This window comes from Lithobates pipiens, unplaced genomic scaffold (assembly GCF_037356315.1).
Source record: "Lithobates pipiens isolate NorthernLeopardFrog02 unplaced genomic scaffold, aLitPip1_a1.2 Scaffold_23, whole genome shotgun sequence".
NCBI lineage: Eukaryota > Metazoa > Chordata > Amphibia > Anura > Ranidae > Lithobates > Lithobates pipiens.
The window spans coordinates 56,676,577-56,697,023 of NW_027507785.1; the positions used below are offsets into that span (position 1 = coordinate 56,676,577).

General features: G+C 46.1%; 1 protein-coding gene across 1 annotated transcript in view; it reads right to left on the minus strand.

Annotated features, from left to right (window-relative positions):
* Positions 1-596: 596 nt before the first annotated feature.
* Positions 597-20,447, minus strand: part of P4HTM (prolyl 4-hydroxylase, transmembrane) — a 95,460-nt gene continuing 75,609 nt past the window's right edge. The window contains exons 6-9 of the mRNA XM_077451683.1: positions 19,141-19,326; positions 18,024-18,114; positions 12,392-12,515; positions 597-9,568 (exon numbers count right to left, since the gene is read on the minus strand). Of these exons, the coding sequence (XP_077307809.1) occupies positions 9,351-9,568; positions 12,392-12,515; positions 18,024-18,114; positions 19,141-19,326 (619 nt within the window). The 3' untranslated portion in view covers positions 597-9,350. The remainder of the gene's footprint in view (positions 9,569-12,391; positions 12,516-18,023; positions 18,115-19,140; positions 19,327-20,447) is intronic.

Below are 20,447 nucleotides of genomic sequence, written 5' to 3' on the forward strand. Positions count from 1 at the left end.
AATTGCTTATGTTAGAGGCCCCAGAGTTCTCCCTTACATCAGAGTCTGCAGAGACCCCCCTTACAGTGAAACTCTGCGTGTTCAGATGTAAAAGGGGAACTCTGTAGACTCTGATGTAAAGGGAGGTTATTAACTTCATATGATTAGAAATGTTATTTAATGGCAAAATATATGTATAGTTTATACTATAAAAAAAATTGGCGTGCTCCGCTAAAGTGTTCAGGTTTGACTTGAAGAAAAGGTGGCAACCCTATATGTACAGCACATTGCTGTCCCTTCCCACCAGCCATGATCTACCTGTATTGCATAGCGATGCACAGAGACCCAGTGATGTTGGATATAAGAGAATACAAGGATTATTTGTATCTTTGTGTTTGACTAATTCTAGTTGGTAGCTGTTTCATTATTCTGTTGACTCTATGTGATAAATAATCATCACAGAAGTTTCTTCTATCTTTGGGGACCAAAGAAATTTAGTGGGGGGGGGAGGGGGGTGTCTAGCCAGTGACTGTCTCTAAAATAAGCTATGTTAAGAAAACGGTAATTTCATTAGCATGTTGATGAGGGGGGAAAGAATACAGGAATACAAACAGGAGCAGATTAAACTTCATCTTTAATTAGCGATGGACAAAAAGATATTAAAAAAGTAACAAACATTACAAGCCATAGACATGTAAACAATGTTTATTTAACATGAATCTGACAGTGAAACAACAGTATGTACTAAACAAGCGACTACATAAAGTGAAATTGGTGCAAATAAATAACAATTCAATCTCTTAACAGAACTTTGTAGCACAAACAACCTGATACGTTGTAAACTGTAAAACAGGAAATGGCGGTGAGCAGGTGCAATTCATTCACAGAGGTCAGGCTTCAAGCATCACAGTTGCATAATATTGCACTTACAAGCATCAGTTTGATTGGATGTTGTGTGTGTGAACTATACAAAGGGTTCTCATTTCTATTTGAGGGAGAATCTTTGTTTAAAGCGGGAGTCCGCGTTTTTTTTTTTTTTTAAAAAGCCAGCAGCTACAAATACTGCAGCTGCTGACTTTTAAAATAGTGACACTTACCTGTCCAGCGCGCCCGCGATGTCGGCACCCGAAGCCGATCTCTAGATCGTCTTGTCGGGTGCTGCCGCCGCCATCTTGGGTATGGGAATCAGGAAATGGAGCCTTTCGGCTTCATTTCCCGGTTCCCTTCTGCGCATGCGCGAGTCGCGCTGCGCAATAAGGACGGTCCCCGCTGCCTCTGGGATCCGTGTGTTTCCCAGCAGGCAGCGGGGCACTTGCGGAAAGGGGCGGGCACTTGCGGAAAGGGGCGTAATCTACGCCCCTTTCCGCAGAGAGCTATCCCGGAAGTGGGTGCAGATACCTGTACTGTACAGGTATCTGCACCCCCCTCCCCCCTGAAAGGTGCCAATTGTGGCGCCGGAGGGGGGGGAGGGTTCCGATGAGCGGAAGGTCCACTTTAGGGTGGACCTCCGCTTTAAAGCATAAATGAGCAGCCATACCAGAATATACCATGGAACCGTCACCAATGCACCGGGCCATGTTCGATAAAGTTTCTTAAAGCAAACCGCCATGTTGTAAAGTGTTTAAAGTGTAGTCCTAATATAAACCCATTAGAACTGCTTATTGCATATAAACATTAAATAGGACCCTATCAATTACTGGCCATAAATCACATAATTCCACTAACCTCAAATACCTTATTTTATAGTCATGTGACCTCTGCACTTCATTATCCAAAGTGGGCAAAGATTAGTTTCAGCATGTGATCAACCACAAAGCCTGAGCATTACTGTATTTAAAACATCGCCAACATTCCTTTAGCCCCTGTACACACGGTCGGAGATTTTGCCAACCAAATCCGTCGGATTTTGCCCGTCGGATTTAGTCCGACGGATTGTGTCCGAAACTGTTGCATACACACGGTCGGGCCAAGTTGGCGAAAAATCCGATCTTTCAGAACGTGATGACGTAATTTCGTTACGATGGGACTACATTCAGGCTAGTAGCCAATAGCTTTGATGTAGGAATTTGATCTGAGCATGCGTGGCACTTGGTCCGATGAAAATGCTCTACACATGATCGGATTAGGTCCGTCCGGCCCAGTTGGTCGGGAAATATTTCCAACATGTTGGAAAATTGGGTCGGACGGAGATTCGGACGGAATCAGTCTGATGCATACCTCACACAGTCGGATTATCTGACGACACGGTCCGATAAAACTCATTCCGACAGATTCTCCGACCGTGTGTACAAGGGCTTAGACATGCATGTCTCTCCAGCTGGCCAGTGAGTGATGCAGATTTTAGCTGTGCAATCTGCTGATCAGTCGTGTGAGTACTGCTTCTGGGACAGATTGTACAGCTAATGTGATAAATAATCATAGAAGTTTCTTCTATCTTTGGGGACCAAAGAGATTTAGTGGGGGGGGGGGGGGGGGCAGGGGGGAGGGAGTGTCTAGCCAGTGACTGGCTCTAAAATAAGCTATATTAAGAGAATGGAAATTTCATTAGCATGTTGATGGGGGGGGGGGGGGGATAAAAGCCCAGGAATACAAACGTGAGCAGATTAAACTTCCATCTTTAATTAGCGATGGACAAAAAGATATTTTAAAAGTAACAAACGTTACAAGCCATAGATATGTAAACAATGTTTATTTAACATTAATCTGACAGTGAAACAACAGTATGTACAGCAGCCATACCAGCTAATGTCTGCAACAACTGGTAACCAGCAGGAAGGCGCAGGCACATCTAAAGGGATGCTGGGCATGTGTTTTTTTATGTAGGCTCATAGCAGAGCTCAGCTTCTCTCCAGGGAAAAACTGGGCAATGCTGAAGATGGGGATTCGGCTGGAACAGCATTGCCACACTGAATATTTACACCATCTTTAAGTCCATTGACAATAATTTCACAGGATTAGGATTTGTACGTAGCTCTTTACTTTAGCTTTATATTAATATGCATAAGGCTACCTACCGGAGACTGCAGCTCCTACTGTACTTCCCGCTCGCTTCGGAGATCTGCAGCAGTTTTGCTGGTGTCCTAGCTCCACCCCCTCTTCACTCAACCATTTACAGAGGGCATGTCTACAGGCAGCCTTTTATTGGTGGCAGAGCAGGGGCGGACTGACCATTTGGTTACTTGGGCACTGCCCGAGGGCCCAGGGCCACTAGGGGGCCCCATCTGGGTCGCCAGTCTCAGTAAAACCAAGGACAGTATGTAAAAATCTGTGTTTTTTTTTTACATCTGTGTCTGAAATGTCCCTTACCGACATCCTTTAGGTCTAAAAATCCTGAGATTATAGCTGCCCCACCTCTCCAGTACCTGCTCAGCCAATAGAAACATGTCTGTGTATACTGTGTGTACATGTGTATACTGTGTGATTGTATACTGTGTGTGTATAGTGTGTGGCCCCATAATCCCTGATTGCCTGGGGGGCCCCATAATCTCCTTTTGCCCAGGGGGCCCCATGAGTTGTTAGTCCGCCCCTGTGGCAGAGTGAGGGTGGGGGCTGAGTAAAACAATAAAAAAATAATTTAAACAATAAAACAAACAATAATAAAAAAAAACACATCTAATATAACTGACTCTCAGGGGACTGAGAATTATTTGCTCATCTGAACCACCACATGCCTTCATGTATGGGCAGATCAAGAAGCGCAATCTAATGAGCTTGCCCTGTTACCAAGGTCTACGCAATTTACTGTATATTTGCCTCAAATTGATTCTATGAGCCCCCTAACATTTTTCCTATATGGGAGATGACTTAGTAAGGGGTCTACTATTTATGCAGCCAGGCTTGTAAAATATATTTGTGCCGGCCTGTGAATGCAATGTTCTGATATATATTGCACGATATAAAAAAGCTAAAGTGGACCTGTCACACACACAGATAGTCACGAGACTGCAGTAAGAAATGGACATATGATAGACTCATTTACAGAGTTTTATGTTTTGATATGATCTGACCTTATAGCATCCTTGGCCTTCCTATGATCATCGAGTAACCAAAAGCATTATCAATCAAAGTTTGCTAGCGCACACCGATCGGTATATGTTCTCTAAGGCCGCGTACACACGCGGGGACTGTTCGCCCAACTTTGTCCGCTGAACAGTGTTTCGGCGGACAGTCCGCTCGTGTGTGGGCTTCAGCGGACAGTTTCAGCGGACAGTCTGACGAACAAAGTTTTTCGGAAATTCCGTAAAACTGTCCGCTGAAACTTGGTTTGAGCGGACAGTCCGCCCGTGTGTAGGCTTGTTCGTCAAACTAAGTTCCGCGCATGCTCAGAAAGGATTTACACGGCGAAGGTTGCATTGCAGTGTATAGGACGTCGTATTTCTAGTCCCGTCGTACGTGCCGTTCACGTCATCGCGCAAGTTTCAGCGGACTGTTCGTTCGTCGTGTGTGGCCAAGTCCGTCCATGCTAATTTTTAGCGGACTGTCCGCTCAAACTGTTTGACGAACAAAGTTGGGTGAACAGTCCCCGCGTGTGTACGCGGCCTTAAAGTGGTCTTGTACACGCGGATAGACATTCAGTATAAAGAGTAAGAGAAGGGTTAAAATGCTGACTTTTTTTTGGAGAAGATGATGCTGCAGACTACCTGCAGTGCTGCTGACATAACTAAAAGCTTAGACATTTTGGCGCATGATCCCTGCCAAACAGGAAGGACAAGAGCTAAGACTTCAGCAGAAACCATGTGACCAAAGGTTTTGGTTTATTGTGACCAGTGCTGGGGGAAACCTATAAATAATTATTTAAAGAGGGATTCCACCAAAAAAAAAAAATATTAAAAGCCAGCAGCTATAAATACTACAGCTGCTGACTTTTAATAAATGGACACTCACCTGTCCCAGGGTCCAGGGATGCCGGCAGCCGAGGCCGATCGATCGCTCGGCCCTCGGCTGCGGCCGCCACCATTCTAGGTGAGGGAATCAGGAAGTGAAGCAAATCGGCTTCACTTCCCGGTTCCCTACTGCGCATGCGCGAGTCGCGCAGCGCAATAGGAATTGTCCGCTCTGTCTCTGAGACCCGTGTGTGTCCCAGCAGACAGCGCGGCAGGACAGGAAATGGCGTAGACTCCCACGGGAGTCTATGCCCGGAAGTGGGTGTAAATACCTGTCTTTGACAGGTATCTCCACCCCCCTCCCCCCTGAAAGGTGCCAATTGTGACACCGGAGGGGGGGAGGGATCCGATCAGCAGAGGTTCCACTTTAGGGTGGAACCCCGCTTTAAGTGAAAGTCTATTTTACCTTAAAGGGATTGTAAAGTAAAATGTTTTATTTTTTTAAATAACAAACATGTTATACTTACCTCCACTGTGCAGCTCGTTTTTGCACAGAGTGGCCCCGAACCTGCTCTTCTGTGGTCCCTCTGCGGCTGTCTTGGCTTCCTCCCGCAGGTACTTCTCACGTTCATGCGAGCTCCCTCACATGGTGAGAAGCGAAATAGGAAACCACCACTCCAAGTCAGTCCACCAAGAGATTGTTCGTTCTCCAAGCAGATAGGGGTCCCAGGTGCAGGCTGATTGCACAAACCAAATAGATAAGGCTGGGTTCACACTACAGCGATGTGGGAACGCCGCGAATCCACAGTGTTTTCCCGCATCGCATGCCTCCCGACGGCAGTTCACACTGCCCTATGCGAACTGCTGGGAGTGTCAGTGAAACGTTAATGACACCCCCAGATCAGTTCGCATATCGCAGTGCGATCTGCAAACTCGGACAGGAATCGGATCACATGGGTGATTCTGCTGCGGACCAAAAAAAGGGTCCTGTGCGAGTTTAGGGCGGGTGCGATGTGAATTCAGCCATACTATCTGTATGGCTGAACTCGCATCGCACAGAGATCGGATGTGATTTGCACTGCAGTGCGGTGCGAATCACATCCGGGTCTCCTTGCCGCAGCAGTGTGAACCCAGCCTAAAGGATGAACAAACTCTGGACAGCCGCACTCCGGATCAAATGAAAAGTTAAATGCCTTTTATTTTTTTCAAACTAAAAAACCTCACATCACACAGCAGCAAAGGGAAAAAAGAAAAACAAAATTGCTGACACGTTTCACGCTAAAACCAGCGCTTACTCATAGTTATGGTGAGAAGCACCTGCGGGCGCGTTCTCGTGATACAGCCGGCGGCTATAGCCGCTCGCTGTATCATACGGCCCCGCCCTCCCGGGCGTGTTGCTTCATTGGATTTGATTGACAGCACAGCGAGCCAATGGCTGTGCTGCTTTCAATCCATCCACTTCAGCCAATTAGCGGCCAGGCTGAGTGGCGAAGAGGACGGCTGGGGCGAGCGCGGGATTTTCGCGGGGTCAGGTAAGTAAAACGGGGGGACTGGGGGCGCCGGCAGTGTCAGATGTTTTTTTCACCTTAATGCATAGAATGCATTAAGGTAAAAAAACATTTACCTTTACAACCCCTTTAAGTTAGGGCATTCAGCTTCTGATGAAGATGGCCCAAGAAGATTTTTGTCCATAGGGATGTGGTATGGACATTAGGTTAATAGCTCCTATGGGGCAGCAAACAATATGAATGTCACTGTCCACTGCAACTATAAGCTGCTAAGCCATGGCCAGATCCTCCACAAGGCAACTTGGGCAGGATCCTAGGGCCTGGTAAATGTCTGGGGGGCCCAGCTACTACCTTAATGCTGCTTCACTAAACATGGCGATTGCACAATTTTTTACTTTACAAAAGAGGATCCACTGGTAGGCAATTGGTATCCAATGGGGTGGTCTATGCCATTACAGACAATGCAGATGGGGTAGCTTCTCTATGCCTATTGCAATACTTATCCATGTCAATCGAAGGCATTAGGAGGAAGCCAAAGTTGCTACCTTCTTCCATAATCCATTTCTGGTTATGGAAGTAATGAGCAATACCCAACCAGGGTTCTATGTGTTGGGGGAGGGCATTTATGGGCTTTGCAGGACCAGTGTGTTTCCTAACTGTACAAGGTTTTGTGGTTGCTACAACATTATAGCAGAGCTCTACCTAATCGTTTCTTAGGAGGGACTTGCTAATATCTTACACCCCTTGATGCTAAAGTCTATGTCCGCGCTCTAGTCATCTGCTCGCCTCTGCTTGAGAATGACACTTGAACTCTTGTAGTAATATTGCACTTGCACAAAGACAATAAACTTTAGTGAAATATGTAGCACATAAAACTCTTTAAATAAATAAAGCTATGTGATTTTTGATACTTCAGCTTATACGGTGTCCTGAACATGCCTTTTTCTGATATGCAACACCATAGCAATAATAAAGTGCACCTGTAACTCATAAACTGCGCAGGCAGCCATCTTGTGGACTGAACTAATACTGATCCTAGTGACATCACCACAGCAGTTCACATCACACGCCAAGGCGATGCCACCAATTCCTTGCTAACAGGACTCATCCTTTAAAAGCTGGTCTCACCCACAAAATGGCTGCCTGCTTTGTGACCGATACTCTTTAAATAGTCAGTTCACCCAAAACTGAAATTTTTATGGTTTTCTTGGTGGGTAATGACATGTTGAATCACCCAGCCATCTGTAGGGGCTTTAGAGAAAAAAGCCTCCCCAGTGCAATTTTGCCATAACTTTGGCAGTCCCACCATTTAAAGCGGAACTAAACCCATTGATTTAAATGGAACTAAACCCATCGATTTAACAGTTTAAAAAAAGTTACTACATTCATGGCACGCTAGGAATACTAACCGTCACATTTGCTTGCGCTGTCAACCAAACTGCCAATGCATCAAATGGCTGGCGTCATAACTGATCGCAATCATGGCACTTGCAGATCAAACAGAGGCTTGGATGGCATCTTCCTTGGCTAATAAAGATAGGAGGGTTTAGTTCCACTTTAGGCTTTGTTCATACCTAGGCGTTTTTCTGCTCTAATGCACACGATCACACGTACACGCGATTGGAATTCTCGTCGGAAAAGCCTTGGATGTTTTTTCCAATGGAATTCTGCTCAATCTTGTGTTGTCTACACACACTCACACCAAACTCCAACAGTCTTGAACGCGGTGACGTACAACACTACGACAAGCCGAGAAAATTACGTTTAATGCTTCCAAGCATGCGTCAAATTGATTCCGAGCATGCATAGGAATTTTGCGCGTCGGAATTGCTACAGAAGATCAAAACTTTTTCCGTCGGAAAAATTGAGAACATGCTCTCAAACTTTTGCAATGGAGCATACACACGGTCGTATTTTCCGACGAAAAGCTCACATCGGTCTTTTGCTGGCCGAATTTCCAATAATGTGTACGTGACATAAGCCTCAGCTCTAAAAATGCCCAACAAGACAAATCTCCTGTTCACATCTGAGCAAAACGCCCTTACACGAGCTTCTTTTTTGGCAGATTGCAGGCGTTTTACTGCTTTTACATTGGTGACCTTTTAGCCTTGGAAACACCTGTACAAAAACACTGACTGAAAAACTCTGCCACGAAAAAAAACGACAGAAAAAATACCTGTAAAATAGCAACGCCTAGATGTGAACGGAGCCTTAACTGTTTCCCAACACAGTTACAATCCCAACATGCCATGATTGATAACTGTCACATTTGCTTGTGTTCTCATCCAAACCCACCAAACCATCAAATGGCTGGCATCATAACTGACCACATGTGCAGCACCGTGGTACTTGCAGATCAAACAGAGGCCAAGATGGCAGCTCCTTTGGCTGTAAAGGACAAGAGGGTTTAGTTATGACCTTCCTGCAGCTGCTGCAGTGGATGGGTGGTGCTGGGAACTCAAGCACAGATATGTGCCCACTCCAAAAAGACACAAGAAGCTGGTAGGTAATTAAACCCACCAGCATCTCTCAAATGCTGAAATATCAGTTTAGGATGGACTGACCCTTTGAGTCTGTACATCTACCTTCATTTGAATGCATATGAATGCCCTGATGTAATCTTTAATAAATAGACTTTGTTCTCTTTGTACCATGATGTAGATAAAATAAATAAATAAATATGTGTCTCTGTCTCATGCTAAAAAACCCCACTAAGCACTGATTGGCCAGCTCTGGGAATCTCTTTCCATGTAACTTTTCCATGATGCAATTAAAAGGGACACGAGAAAGTGTCCATTGTCTTACGTAATCCTTAGAGCTCAGTCAACCTCTCTCATACCACCGGAGCCAACGGTGGTACGTTCCCTGCACCCCTGCAGCGAGGGATGGCTCTTCCCACTTTGGTGCGTACATGCTGTTTGCGTTATCCAATCCTCACAAACCTGAAAGAGGAACAAGAAGCGGAGGACACTGAAATGACCGGGTAAGTGATGGTGGCACTCTACACCTTCATCTAACCCTAGCTGGGCTGATCTCCAGGTCATAGGTCAACGTGCATGTCCCTGTAAGACTTGTCCACGGCCCACTCCTTCTGTATCTCATTATCATCTTTGGCATAACGAGCCATCTCCTGCTGGAACCAGAGCTGGCGGGACTTGTTGGGGTCCACATTGATCCAGTTGTTGGCGATCCATTTGGTGCCTTCTGTCACCAGGCAGCCCCCGTGTAGAGCATACTCATCCACATCTCCCACCCAACCTGACAGAAAAGACAAACTGTGAATAGCGTCGCAGAACTCCATTCTAACAATAAAATGGAAAGCTGTTTTAATGGTTAATTTGTTAAATTCACTAAATATTGAAAAGTAACACCTTTAACTTTTTTTCCCACCCAATCACAGAAAAGATAACAACAATAAGGAATGAACACCTTGTCTGCATGGGTGGAGCTTGAGGGGGTCACAGGGGTCCCAATGGCGCCCTTGCGGCCTCCCTGTCACATTAGGTTTTATACTGTGTCACTGAGAAAATGTGCACCCTGCGTAGGTAATTCAGTATCCTCAGAGGGCCTGAGGCAGCCGGCTAGGGGCCCACCCAGGCCCTCTGAGTTTCCGGCTTCACCTACACAGGGGTAAGTAGGGTATGGTATGTAGGGGTAAGACCTTTCCCCCAACGGCAGACTTTTTTGCTTAGCCACCCCGTCCAGCCCAATACAGCCCCTCCCTCCCTGCGCAACCCTGCATGTGCACAAAAGGTGGGAACAGACGGGCCACGCTACCGGATGCAAGCAGTGGGCTCGTATGTGAATCTTGAAGTCAGAGGGCCCGCCCACCCCAGCAGGGGCCCAGGCCAGGCCCTCTGAGTTTCCTCTCTTACATACAAGCCCAGCAGCTCATAGTGTGGCCTGCCTACCCCCACCTTGTGTGTTGCGGTGTATCTTGGCGCATGGTTGAAGCGGCAGGAGGTAGAGGGGAGGGGGCCTAAGGTCAACTTTTCATGGCCCACAATCTTCAAGCTAAGCCTGTATCCCTCCCCTCCACTACAACATTTTGATTGACAGAACACCTTACATACAGAAGGACAGGGATGATTAATAGTAGCTGTATTGTCTAGTTTAAATCAGTTGGCTATGATAAAATAGGGAGAAAGAGTGACTAAAATAATGAATTTTTTAAAAAATGTCAGGAGTGTCCCTTCCCTCCAATCAGCTCTCAGGGCTCTTCTCTATGCAGAGTGTAACTTCAACTCTCTGCCCCCTTTTTTCTGACAGCTCAGATAAGCTGTATAAATTCTTGAATTTGAACTGATGTAGAGAAGAGAAGACTGCAAATAAACAGGTACAACGTATGAAGAATGATTTGTTTAATCTCTGTGTATTGCCTGAGGCCAGTAATTTTACTGGGTATACAGCATCTCACATAAATGAGTACACCCCTCACATTTTTGTACATTTTTTATTATAGAGCTGCTGATTGTTAGAGACCTTACACTCCTCCACCTTATGTGCCCTCAAAATAACTCAACACATAGCCATTAATGTCTAAACCGCTGGCAACAAAAGTGAGTACACCCCTAAGTGAAAATGTCTAAATTGGGACCAAAGTGTCAATATTTTTTGTGGCCGCCATTATTTTCCAGCACTGCCTTAACCCTCTTGGGCATGGAATTCACCAGAGCTTCACAGGTTGCCACTTCTGCTCCCCCATGATGACATCACGGAGCTGGTGGATGTTAGAGACCTTGCGCTCCTCCACCTTCCGTTTGAGGATGCCCCACAGATGCTCAATAGGGTTTAGGTCTGGAGACATGCTTGGCCAGTCCATCACCTTTACCCTCAGCTTCTTTAGCAAGGCAGTGGTCGTCTTGGAGGTGTGTTTGGGGTCGTTATGTTGGAATACTGCCCTGCGGCCCAGTCTCCAAAGGGAAGGGATCATGCTCTGCTTCAGTATGTCACAGTACATGTTGGCATTCATGGTCCCCTCAATGATCTGTAGCTCCCCAGTGCCAGCAGCACTCATGCACCCCCAGACCATGACACTCCCACCACCATGTTGGACTGTAGGCAAGACACACTTGTCTTTGTACTCCTCACCTGTTTGCTGCCACACACACTTGATACCATCTGAACCAAATAAATGTATCTTGGTCTCACCAGACCACAGGACATGGTTCCAGTAATCCATGTCCTTAGTCTGCTTGTCTTCAGCAAACTGTTTGCGGGCTTTCTTGTACATCATCTTTAGAAGAGGCTTCCTTCTGGGATGACAGCCATGGAGACCAATTTGAAGCAGTGTGCGGAATATGGTCTGAACACTGACAGGCTGACCTCCCCACCCCACCCCTTCAACCTCTGCAGCAATGCTGGCAGCACTCATACGTCTGTTTCCCAAAGACAAAATCTGGATATGATGCTGAGCATGTGCACACAACTTCTTTGGTCGACCATGGCGAGGCCTGTTCTGAGTGGAACCTGTCCTGTTAAACTGCTGCATGGTTTTGGCCACGTGCTGCAGCTCAGTTTCAGGGTCTTGGCAATCTTATTATAGCCTAGGCCAGCTTTATGTAGAGCAACAATTCTTTTTATCAGATCCTCAGAGAATTCTTTGCCATGAGGTGCCATGTTGAACTTCCCATGACCAATATGAGAGCGTGAGAGATAACACCAAATTTAACACACCTGCTTCCCATTCACACCTGAGACCTTGTAACACTAACGAGTTACATGACATGGGGAGGGAAAACGGCTAATTGGGCCCAATTTGGATATTTTTACTTAGGGGTGTACTCACTTTTGTTGCCAGCGGTTTAGACATTAATGGCTGTGTGTTGAATTACTTTGAGGGGACAGCAAATGTACACTGTTATACAAGCTGTACACTCACTACTTTACATTGTAGCAAAGTGTCATTTCTTCAGTGTTGACACATGAAAAGATAGAATAAAATATTTACAAAAATGTGAGGGGTGTACTCACTTTTGTGAGATACTGTATGTAAGGGTTTACATCCACTTTTAGATCAGCAAGCTGCAAATGACATCATGTGCTTGAGAAACTGTTGGGTGTAATATCACAATGGGTTACCTTTGCCATCCGACAGATAATTGTACCAGAAGACAGCTGTTCCTTGCCGGGGTTTAATTCTCAGGTTCCCCTTGTCACAATGTTTCCTTGTATCTCTCAGATCAATGTCATTCTGGATTAAAGACTGAAACAAAATAGACCCATACAATTAATTACAGCAGCCATTTTCAAGGCTCATTCTGCCCAAAAAGTAAATCTGAAAAGATTCTGTTGTGTTGAATGTTGAACAGTGACAAGGGCAGGGGCGGATCCAGAGTCTAGTCTCGGGAGGGGCACTGCCAGAAAATAAGTTTGTTTTTTTGCGGGCAATTTATGAGGGAAATGGCTGGTGTTGGCGCTTCAATCATCATGGCACCATAGTTGTTATGGTGTCAGGATGATTGAAGAGCATTATTTATATTATTACACTGCAATATAAAATGAAATGGTTCAACTCACCTTAATGCAGAATCAGTGGGAGCCCTGAGCGTGTCACTTGCCATGTCATCTGCCACACGTTGCGGATTGTCCACCTGCCACGTCACGTGTCACACGTTGCAGATTGTCACTTGCCACATGTTGCAAATTGTCTTTTGCCACGTCACCTGCCACGTGTTGTGGATTGTCCACTTGCCACGTCACCTGCCAAACATTGCGGATTGTCCCTTGCCACGTCACCTGCCACACGTTGCGGATTGTCCACCTGCCACGTCACCTGCCACACGTTGCGGATTGTCCACCTGCCACGTCACCTGCTACATGTTGCGGATTGTCCACCTGCCACATGTTGTGAATTGTCACTTGCCACGTCACCTGCCACGCGTTGCGGATTGTCCCTTGCCACGTCACCTGCCACACGTTGCGGATTGTCCACCTGCCACGTCATCTGCCACATGTTGTGAATTGTCACTTGCCACGTCACCTGCCACACTTTGCAGATTGTCACTTGCCACAAGTTGGGGGCGGAGAAGGAAGAATACTGGCGCTCAGCCACTTACAGTGGACGCTGGACATTTTAACAGTCTGTCTAAACTGTAAACTGCAGCAACAACTGTTCCCCTATTTGAGGCTTCAGCTCCTGTCACATCGGCTCTGAGACTTGAGTCCGACGTGACTCACTGACGTCACTCATCTGAGACTCAAGTCTCAGTGTAACTGCGAGTGCGACTGTTCTCTCCCTGGCCGCTGTTACAGTGAGTCGCGTCGGCTCAGAGTGAGACTGGAGTCCGACGTGACTCACTGACGTCACTCGTTGCTAGACGCCAGGCGGCCTAGGCGTTAGCAACGAGTGCAGGGAAGAGGCTCCACCCACCTGTTCCTCCTGCTCCTGGTATTAGTCGAGTCTCTCTCTCTGCACCGCTGATCGTCTGATGTGAGAGAGACTCGGCAGAGGCAGCGACAGAGAATGGGAGACATGTAATATCAGTGCAGACAGTGCTACTATCTCGGGGGGGGGGGGGCAATTGTCCCGTTGCCCCCCCCCCCTGGATCCGCCCCTGGACAAGGGCCACCCTAACGGAAAGAAACTCTCCGCACTCCAACAGCATACGGATCCCGATTTATTGAAGCATGCTATCACCATGAAGTTCCCGCCTTGGATCCCCCACTCTTGGGAGGTCCCCAGGACAATAGGGATTGTTTGCTTCCATTAATCAAGATCCATGTGATGCTTTTGGAGTAAATAGATATTTTTTCTATTTGTTCATGTTTTGGAGCGCGGAGGCTCCCTGATTCACCTGCACCCAGCACAGAGACCAGAGTGAGAGTAACTAGGATGGGAATGGAGGAGATTGTTTCTATCTAAGGGCCACCTGAACCCACAGTTAGGAACTCACTATACCAGTTGCCTTCATAATAATATAAAGGAAGTGAAGGATCCAACAGGGAGAGGGAGACCCCTTTGCCATGGCTGCAGTGGTGGGCAGAGCTGGGAAACAGTAGAGCAGATATCTCACCACTAGTGTTCCTGAGATATAAGGAGGTGGTGGGTAAATTAATTCTCCAGCCCTACTTCTCCTGTGGGTCACAAGAGTGCATTTAGTTCTGCTCTCCTGTGACCCGGATTCAGCCGACAATGGGCTAAAGTCAGCTGTCAGCTGGGGCCAAAAAGCCGGGCCAGGCTCTGCCGGGATCCTGACAATAATGTTGGGATTTGCCCAAATGCCTGGACTGACAGCTGAAAGCCTGAGCCAGCCATTCTGCCCCCTCCACAGCCCGGCACTTCAGTGAATACTGGAGAGGACGAGTACAGAGCAGTGACTGACAGTCACCGCTCAGAGTAGACCTTATAACTGAGCGATCATCCGTCTTTGATAACTCAGTTCTAGAGCGGAGTCGGCGGATTGATGCTGCAGCTACAGTATATAAGCAAGTAGAATTTTTTATTTTTTTTTTAAACCCTCACTTCTCTTTAACCACTTCAATACCGGGCACTTAAACACCTTCCTGCCCAGACCAATTTTGAGCTTTCAGCGCTGTCGCACTTTGAATGACAATTGCGCGGTCATGCTACACTGTACCCAAATGAAATTTTTATCATTTTTTCCCACAAATAGAGCTTTCTTTTGGTGGTATTTGATCACCTCTACGGTTTTTATTTTTTGCGCTACAAATAAAAAAATACCGAAAATTTTGAAAAAAAAAAATGTTTTTTTTTGTTTCAGTTTCAAAACTTTGTAAATAAGTACGTTTTCTCCTTCACTGATGGGCACTGATGGGGCTACACTGATGGGCACTGATAAGGCGGCACTGATGGGCACCAATGTGGCACCAATGAAGTGGCACTGATAGGCGGCACTGATGGGCGACACGAATGGGCGACACGGATGGGCGACACGGACGGACACTGATAGGTGGCACAAATTGGCACTGATAGCTGGCACGGATGGGCGGCACTGATGGGCACGGATAGGCGGCACAGGTGGGCATGGATAGGCGGCACAGGTGGGCACGGATAGGCGGCACAGGTGGGCACGGATAGGCAGCACAGGTGGGCACGGATAGGCGGCACAGGTGGGCACGGATAGGCGGCACAGGTGGGCACTCATAGGCGGCATCGGTGTTATACTATAGTAATGGATGCCAATCAGTGCCAAACAATAATGCATGCCAATCAGTGATGCCCATTGTGGGCACTGATTGGCATCCATTATGGGCACTGATTGGCACCCATTGTGCTGACTGGCATCCCTGGTGGTCTAGGGAGGATTATGACCTTTATTACCTTTTCCCTGGTGGTCTGGTGGCGTCCCTGGTGGTCCAGTGTGGGCATCCTGGGGGGGCTGTGCTGATAATCGATCAGCACAGACCCCCCCTGTCAGAGGAGCAGCCGATCGGCTCTCCTCTACTCGCGTCTGACAGACGCGAGTGAGGGAAAGCCGATCACCGGCTCTTCCCATTTACACTGTGATCAGCCGTGATTGGACACGGCTGATCACATGGTAAAGAGTCTCCGTCGGAGACTCTTTACCGAGATCGTAGTTGCCAGGTGTCAGACTGACACCCCGCAACAACGATAGCCGCGATGCGCGCCCCCGGGAGCGTGCAGCGGCTCATAATCCTAATCACGTCATATGACGTCCGGTCAGGATTATGAAACCACTTTGCCGCCGTCAATTGCCTATAGGGCGGGCGGCAAGTGGTTAAAGCATCTGTTTCAGGTGGACTGATCCCTTATTAAAAATAAAGAACAAAAACAAAATTGGTATAGTGAAGCCAATATAGTTACAAAATTTGGAACAGCAAATCAAACCAGAACTTCCTAAACTTTTCTCCAGGATCCCAACGAAGGCTGTTAATGTGAGCAGATATGTAGGCATTTAGGCTGCTGAAGAACTCTAAGCCCTTGTACACACGGTCAGAGATTCCGACAACCAAATCCGTCGGAGTAATTCCGACGGATTAATTCCGGAAGAGGTCCGGAAGTGATGTTGCATACACACGGTCGGACTAAGTTGTCGGAAAATCCGATTGTACATAATGTGATGACGTTATTTCGTTACGACGGGTCTACGTTCAGGCTAGTAGCCAATAGCTTTGGCCTAGGAATTTGATCTGAGCATGCGTGGCACTTTGTCCGTCCGAGTAGGCTACACATGATCGGAGTATGTCCGATAGGAGCATTTTGTCAGAAAATTTTACCAGCAAGTTGGAAAAGTTGGTCCGTCGGAATATCCGACAGCCCGATGCAGACCACACACAGTCGGAATATCCGACAAAACGGTCCGATAGGACACATTCCGACGGAATCTCCGACCGTGTGTTCAAGGGCTAATGCCTCATACACACGATCGGATTGTTGGCCAACAAAACCATGGAATTTTGTCCGAAGGGTATTGGCTCAAACTTGTCTTGCATACACACGGCCACACAAATGTTGGCCAACAATTATGAACGTAGTGACGTACTAGATGTACTACGTGGTTTTTCAGCTCTTTAGCGCCACCCTTTGGGTTCCTTCTGCTAATTTTAGTAGAAGTTTTCTGTGTATTGATTTGCGCTTTTCTTTTTGAATTTTTCATTTCGTACTTTTCAGTTCGTTTCTGAATGGCCATTCCTCAACCAGACATGTTGCAGAATTGGAGGAGATAACGTGTTATTTATTATTGGCCTCGGAGTTATTGCTTTGACATAATTTTTTTGGTTGAATAATAATTTTTGATTTGGTAAATTTTCTATATTTTTGGATGCATAGAACGCACTTTTTGGTTAAAGATAGCAGGAGGCAGAAGGCAGATAGCATGTCTAATGTTTTTTTTCTTTTTTTAATGAACAATAAAAAAATTGTGTAGAATAATACTTGGCTGTGTGTTTTACTTCAAATGACAGTTGGGGAGTCGGCAGCTACATGTTAAAAAATACAATGTAAAATTGACAAGGGGCACCAACATAGTTGTATCTTTGATCTTATAAACTCCGGGATAATGGTGTTGTGGTAACTTGCACAAATAATAAAAAAAAAGCATAATAATATTATTCTTGATATCACTAGGAAAAAAAAAGCCTTTGAAAATTAGTTTGGAATAACTCCATCAGCATCACCAGCAAAGCAGCTTCATTATTATCCCATTAAAGAAGAAGAGAATTGTGCGCTGCATTTCGAGATTTCATAATTTGCCACGTCACGAATGTTAATTCTCCATTACGAACGCGAGTTTACAAGACCGACTGCTTCAGCTTCTGAGCATGCGTGTTTGTACTCTGGACTTTTGTCCGACGGACTTGTGTACACGCGATCGGAAAATCCAACAACAGACATTTGTTGGCGGAAAATTTGAAAACCTGCTAGCTAACGAAAAGTCTGACAACAATTGTCCGATGGAGCGTTCAAACGGTCGGATTGTCCGCCAACAGCCTGTCATCCAACTTTTCCTGTTGGAAAGTTCGATCTTGTGTACGAAGCTTAAGCCTCTCCTTTTACAGAGATCACGTAACTACGATGCCTAAGCATTTGGTCATGTGACTCCACGCATTGCTACAATGAAGCAGCAGGTCCAGCAGACATTTTAATTGGAAATTTCTGTCAGCTTTTGCAATTTTTAAAGAGAAGAATGGGCAGATTAGTATAGGGCAGAGGGAGAAGATGACAGGTGCACTTTGATAGCAAGATGCTCCTCTTTTTTGCTACTGGCATAACAATGAACATGTGACTCACCATCTCTTCATAGGTCCGGTTATCAGCCACTGGAAAGGTGGTCTCTCCTCCCCCAGTAACATTGTTCAGGTAAAAAAGGACGGTCACATACCTACGAATCAAATCATCCATGTCATTGGTTCAATATTTGGTCAGCTTAGAGACAGACTAGAATTCATAGCCGCACAACGCACAATGATGTATTCACTTCAACTCCCTCAAAACTTTCATAACTGTAAACTATTTTTCAAAGAGAACCTGTCATCACAACTTGTATTTAATATGGGGGTAGCTTCCTGTAGAGCAGTTAACTGCTTGTGATACCGCACACCTGTAACCTTCGGCAGGGCTATGACAAGGTGGTGGCAGGAGGGGCAGCCTCAACAGGTGCAGAGCCCTACCAGGGCACTACATAGTATGCATATTCCAGATCAGTGGTGGCAACTGGAGGACCATAGCTTCCCTTTTACTGGGCCGTGGCTTTCCGTCTGCTCTGTCACACCATGCCCCCACTCCATTCCCCTTGCTCCAACCGCCCACAACCAACCCAGAACTCATGCACCCCCAGCTGCTACAAAGCAAGCAAATGCCAACTATGGGCAGCCGGAAAATGGGGGGGGGGGGGTGGATCAGGGCAGTATGCCCATCTACACTATGCATTAGGAAGGGGGGGGGGGGCACAGTTCTGCATCATTAACCTGAGCGAACGTATCTGGCACAGATCTTCAACTCAGGGACACCTAAAACATTTATTCTGAAGACAGGATTCTCCTTCCTCTGGTCACAAGGGGAAGTTCAAACCCCGGGATGCCCCAGTGGCCTCTTGATTAGTCTTGCTGGAGCTCCCCATGTTCAACTCACCTGGGGAGCCACCAGTGGGCAACAAAGATCGTGACCCTTACCCCATGTGAACATTTTTCTGAACCTGTAGAAAATGTTCTTAGCCTGAAAAGGACTTCTAAGCTGTTTTTTTGTTTTTGGGTTTAGCTATATTTTATCAATCTCAAAGCAGCAGTATGCAGAATCTTTGCTTGGGAGACTTTTGTTCAAGGACTAATTGATGTCACCATACAGTCTCAGAGTTTTCTAATTTCCCCCACCCCAAAAAAAAAAACTTGCATGCCAAAACCTAGCTTACCGACAGGAGGTTTCAAAAGCAGCCGTTTCATTGTTTAATAGTTTAGTGTGGGTACACGCCGTCTCAGGAAACACGGGTCCACTGTCCATGTGAGCGTGGTAATGTCCCCCCTTGTTGTACCTCACCACTTGTAGAGGCTCGCTGTTCTCCACCACGTCTGGGGGCAAACGGGTCAACTTGATGACTCTGTGGAGCAATATGCAATACAAAGTTTTTAAGGCTTCATGTACATGGGATTTTGTTCAACCTCTCCTGAACGATTTAACTTGACAGCCAGAAAACGGCGTCTAAAAACAGCCGTTTAGCCGCGTTTACATGCCGCGTTTAGCCGCGTCTAGAAGCGTTTGAAAAAATGCTTTTTTCTTTTTTTTTTAAATAACCAAAAGTTAGAAACGCCTGTAAATGAAACGCGTTACCGCATTTAGCCACGTTTGGCATTTGAACTGCCTCTAAACACAAAAAAAAAACCCTCTAAACACATCTGCCTAGAAACGACTATAAATTACCTTGTGAACATGTACTGATAAGAGAACATATAGAGGAGAGTTCAGGGACAGTTAAAAAAAAAACTCCCAACTGCTCCTAAACGTCTGTTTACCAGCAGTGGTGTACATGAGGCCTTTGATTAAAAAGGAATTATGGACAAAACAACAACATGTATGAGGGCATCTGTCACTAGCATTACCAGTTCTTGGATATGTATTTAGAAGTGCCTAGTAGGAAGGATCCTATCAGTTAAAAAGGTATTTTGAAATGGTTATTAAATCGGGAGTAAACCCATCGATTTAATAGTTTCAAAAAACACTTACATTCCCAGCATGCTGGAAATGTTAACGTTCACATTGGTTGTGCTCTCAACCAAACTTTCAAACCATCCAATGGCTGGTGTCATAACTGATCACATGTGCAGCATTATGGCACTTGAAGAATTATCAGAAGCCAAGATGGTAGGTTCCTTGGCTGAAAACGATAGGAGGGTTTACTTTCACTTTAAATAAGTCAGTTACAGATTATGCGTTTCGTGAGAAAGACCCCTTCTTCAGGGCTTGAGCACCCTATGTTTGTAGATTCACCATGAAATGCACTACAATTGGTCTTTATAGAGACTAGTGCCTCCTAAAGGCCCTAAAACGGGAGGCTGAACACCCCGAAGAAGGGGATGTTCTTTCCCCCAAAACACGTTGGATGTCTCTGATGCTCTTAACCGATGAACATTTAAAAAAAGGCTTTTTAGGTGAAATGATCCTTTGTACTAAGCACCCCCACAATACACATTCAAGAGGAAGTAAACCCTGATGGATTGTATT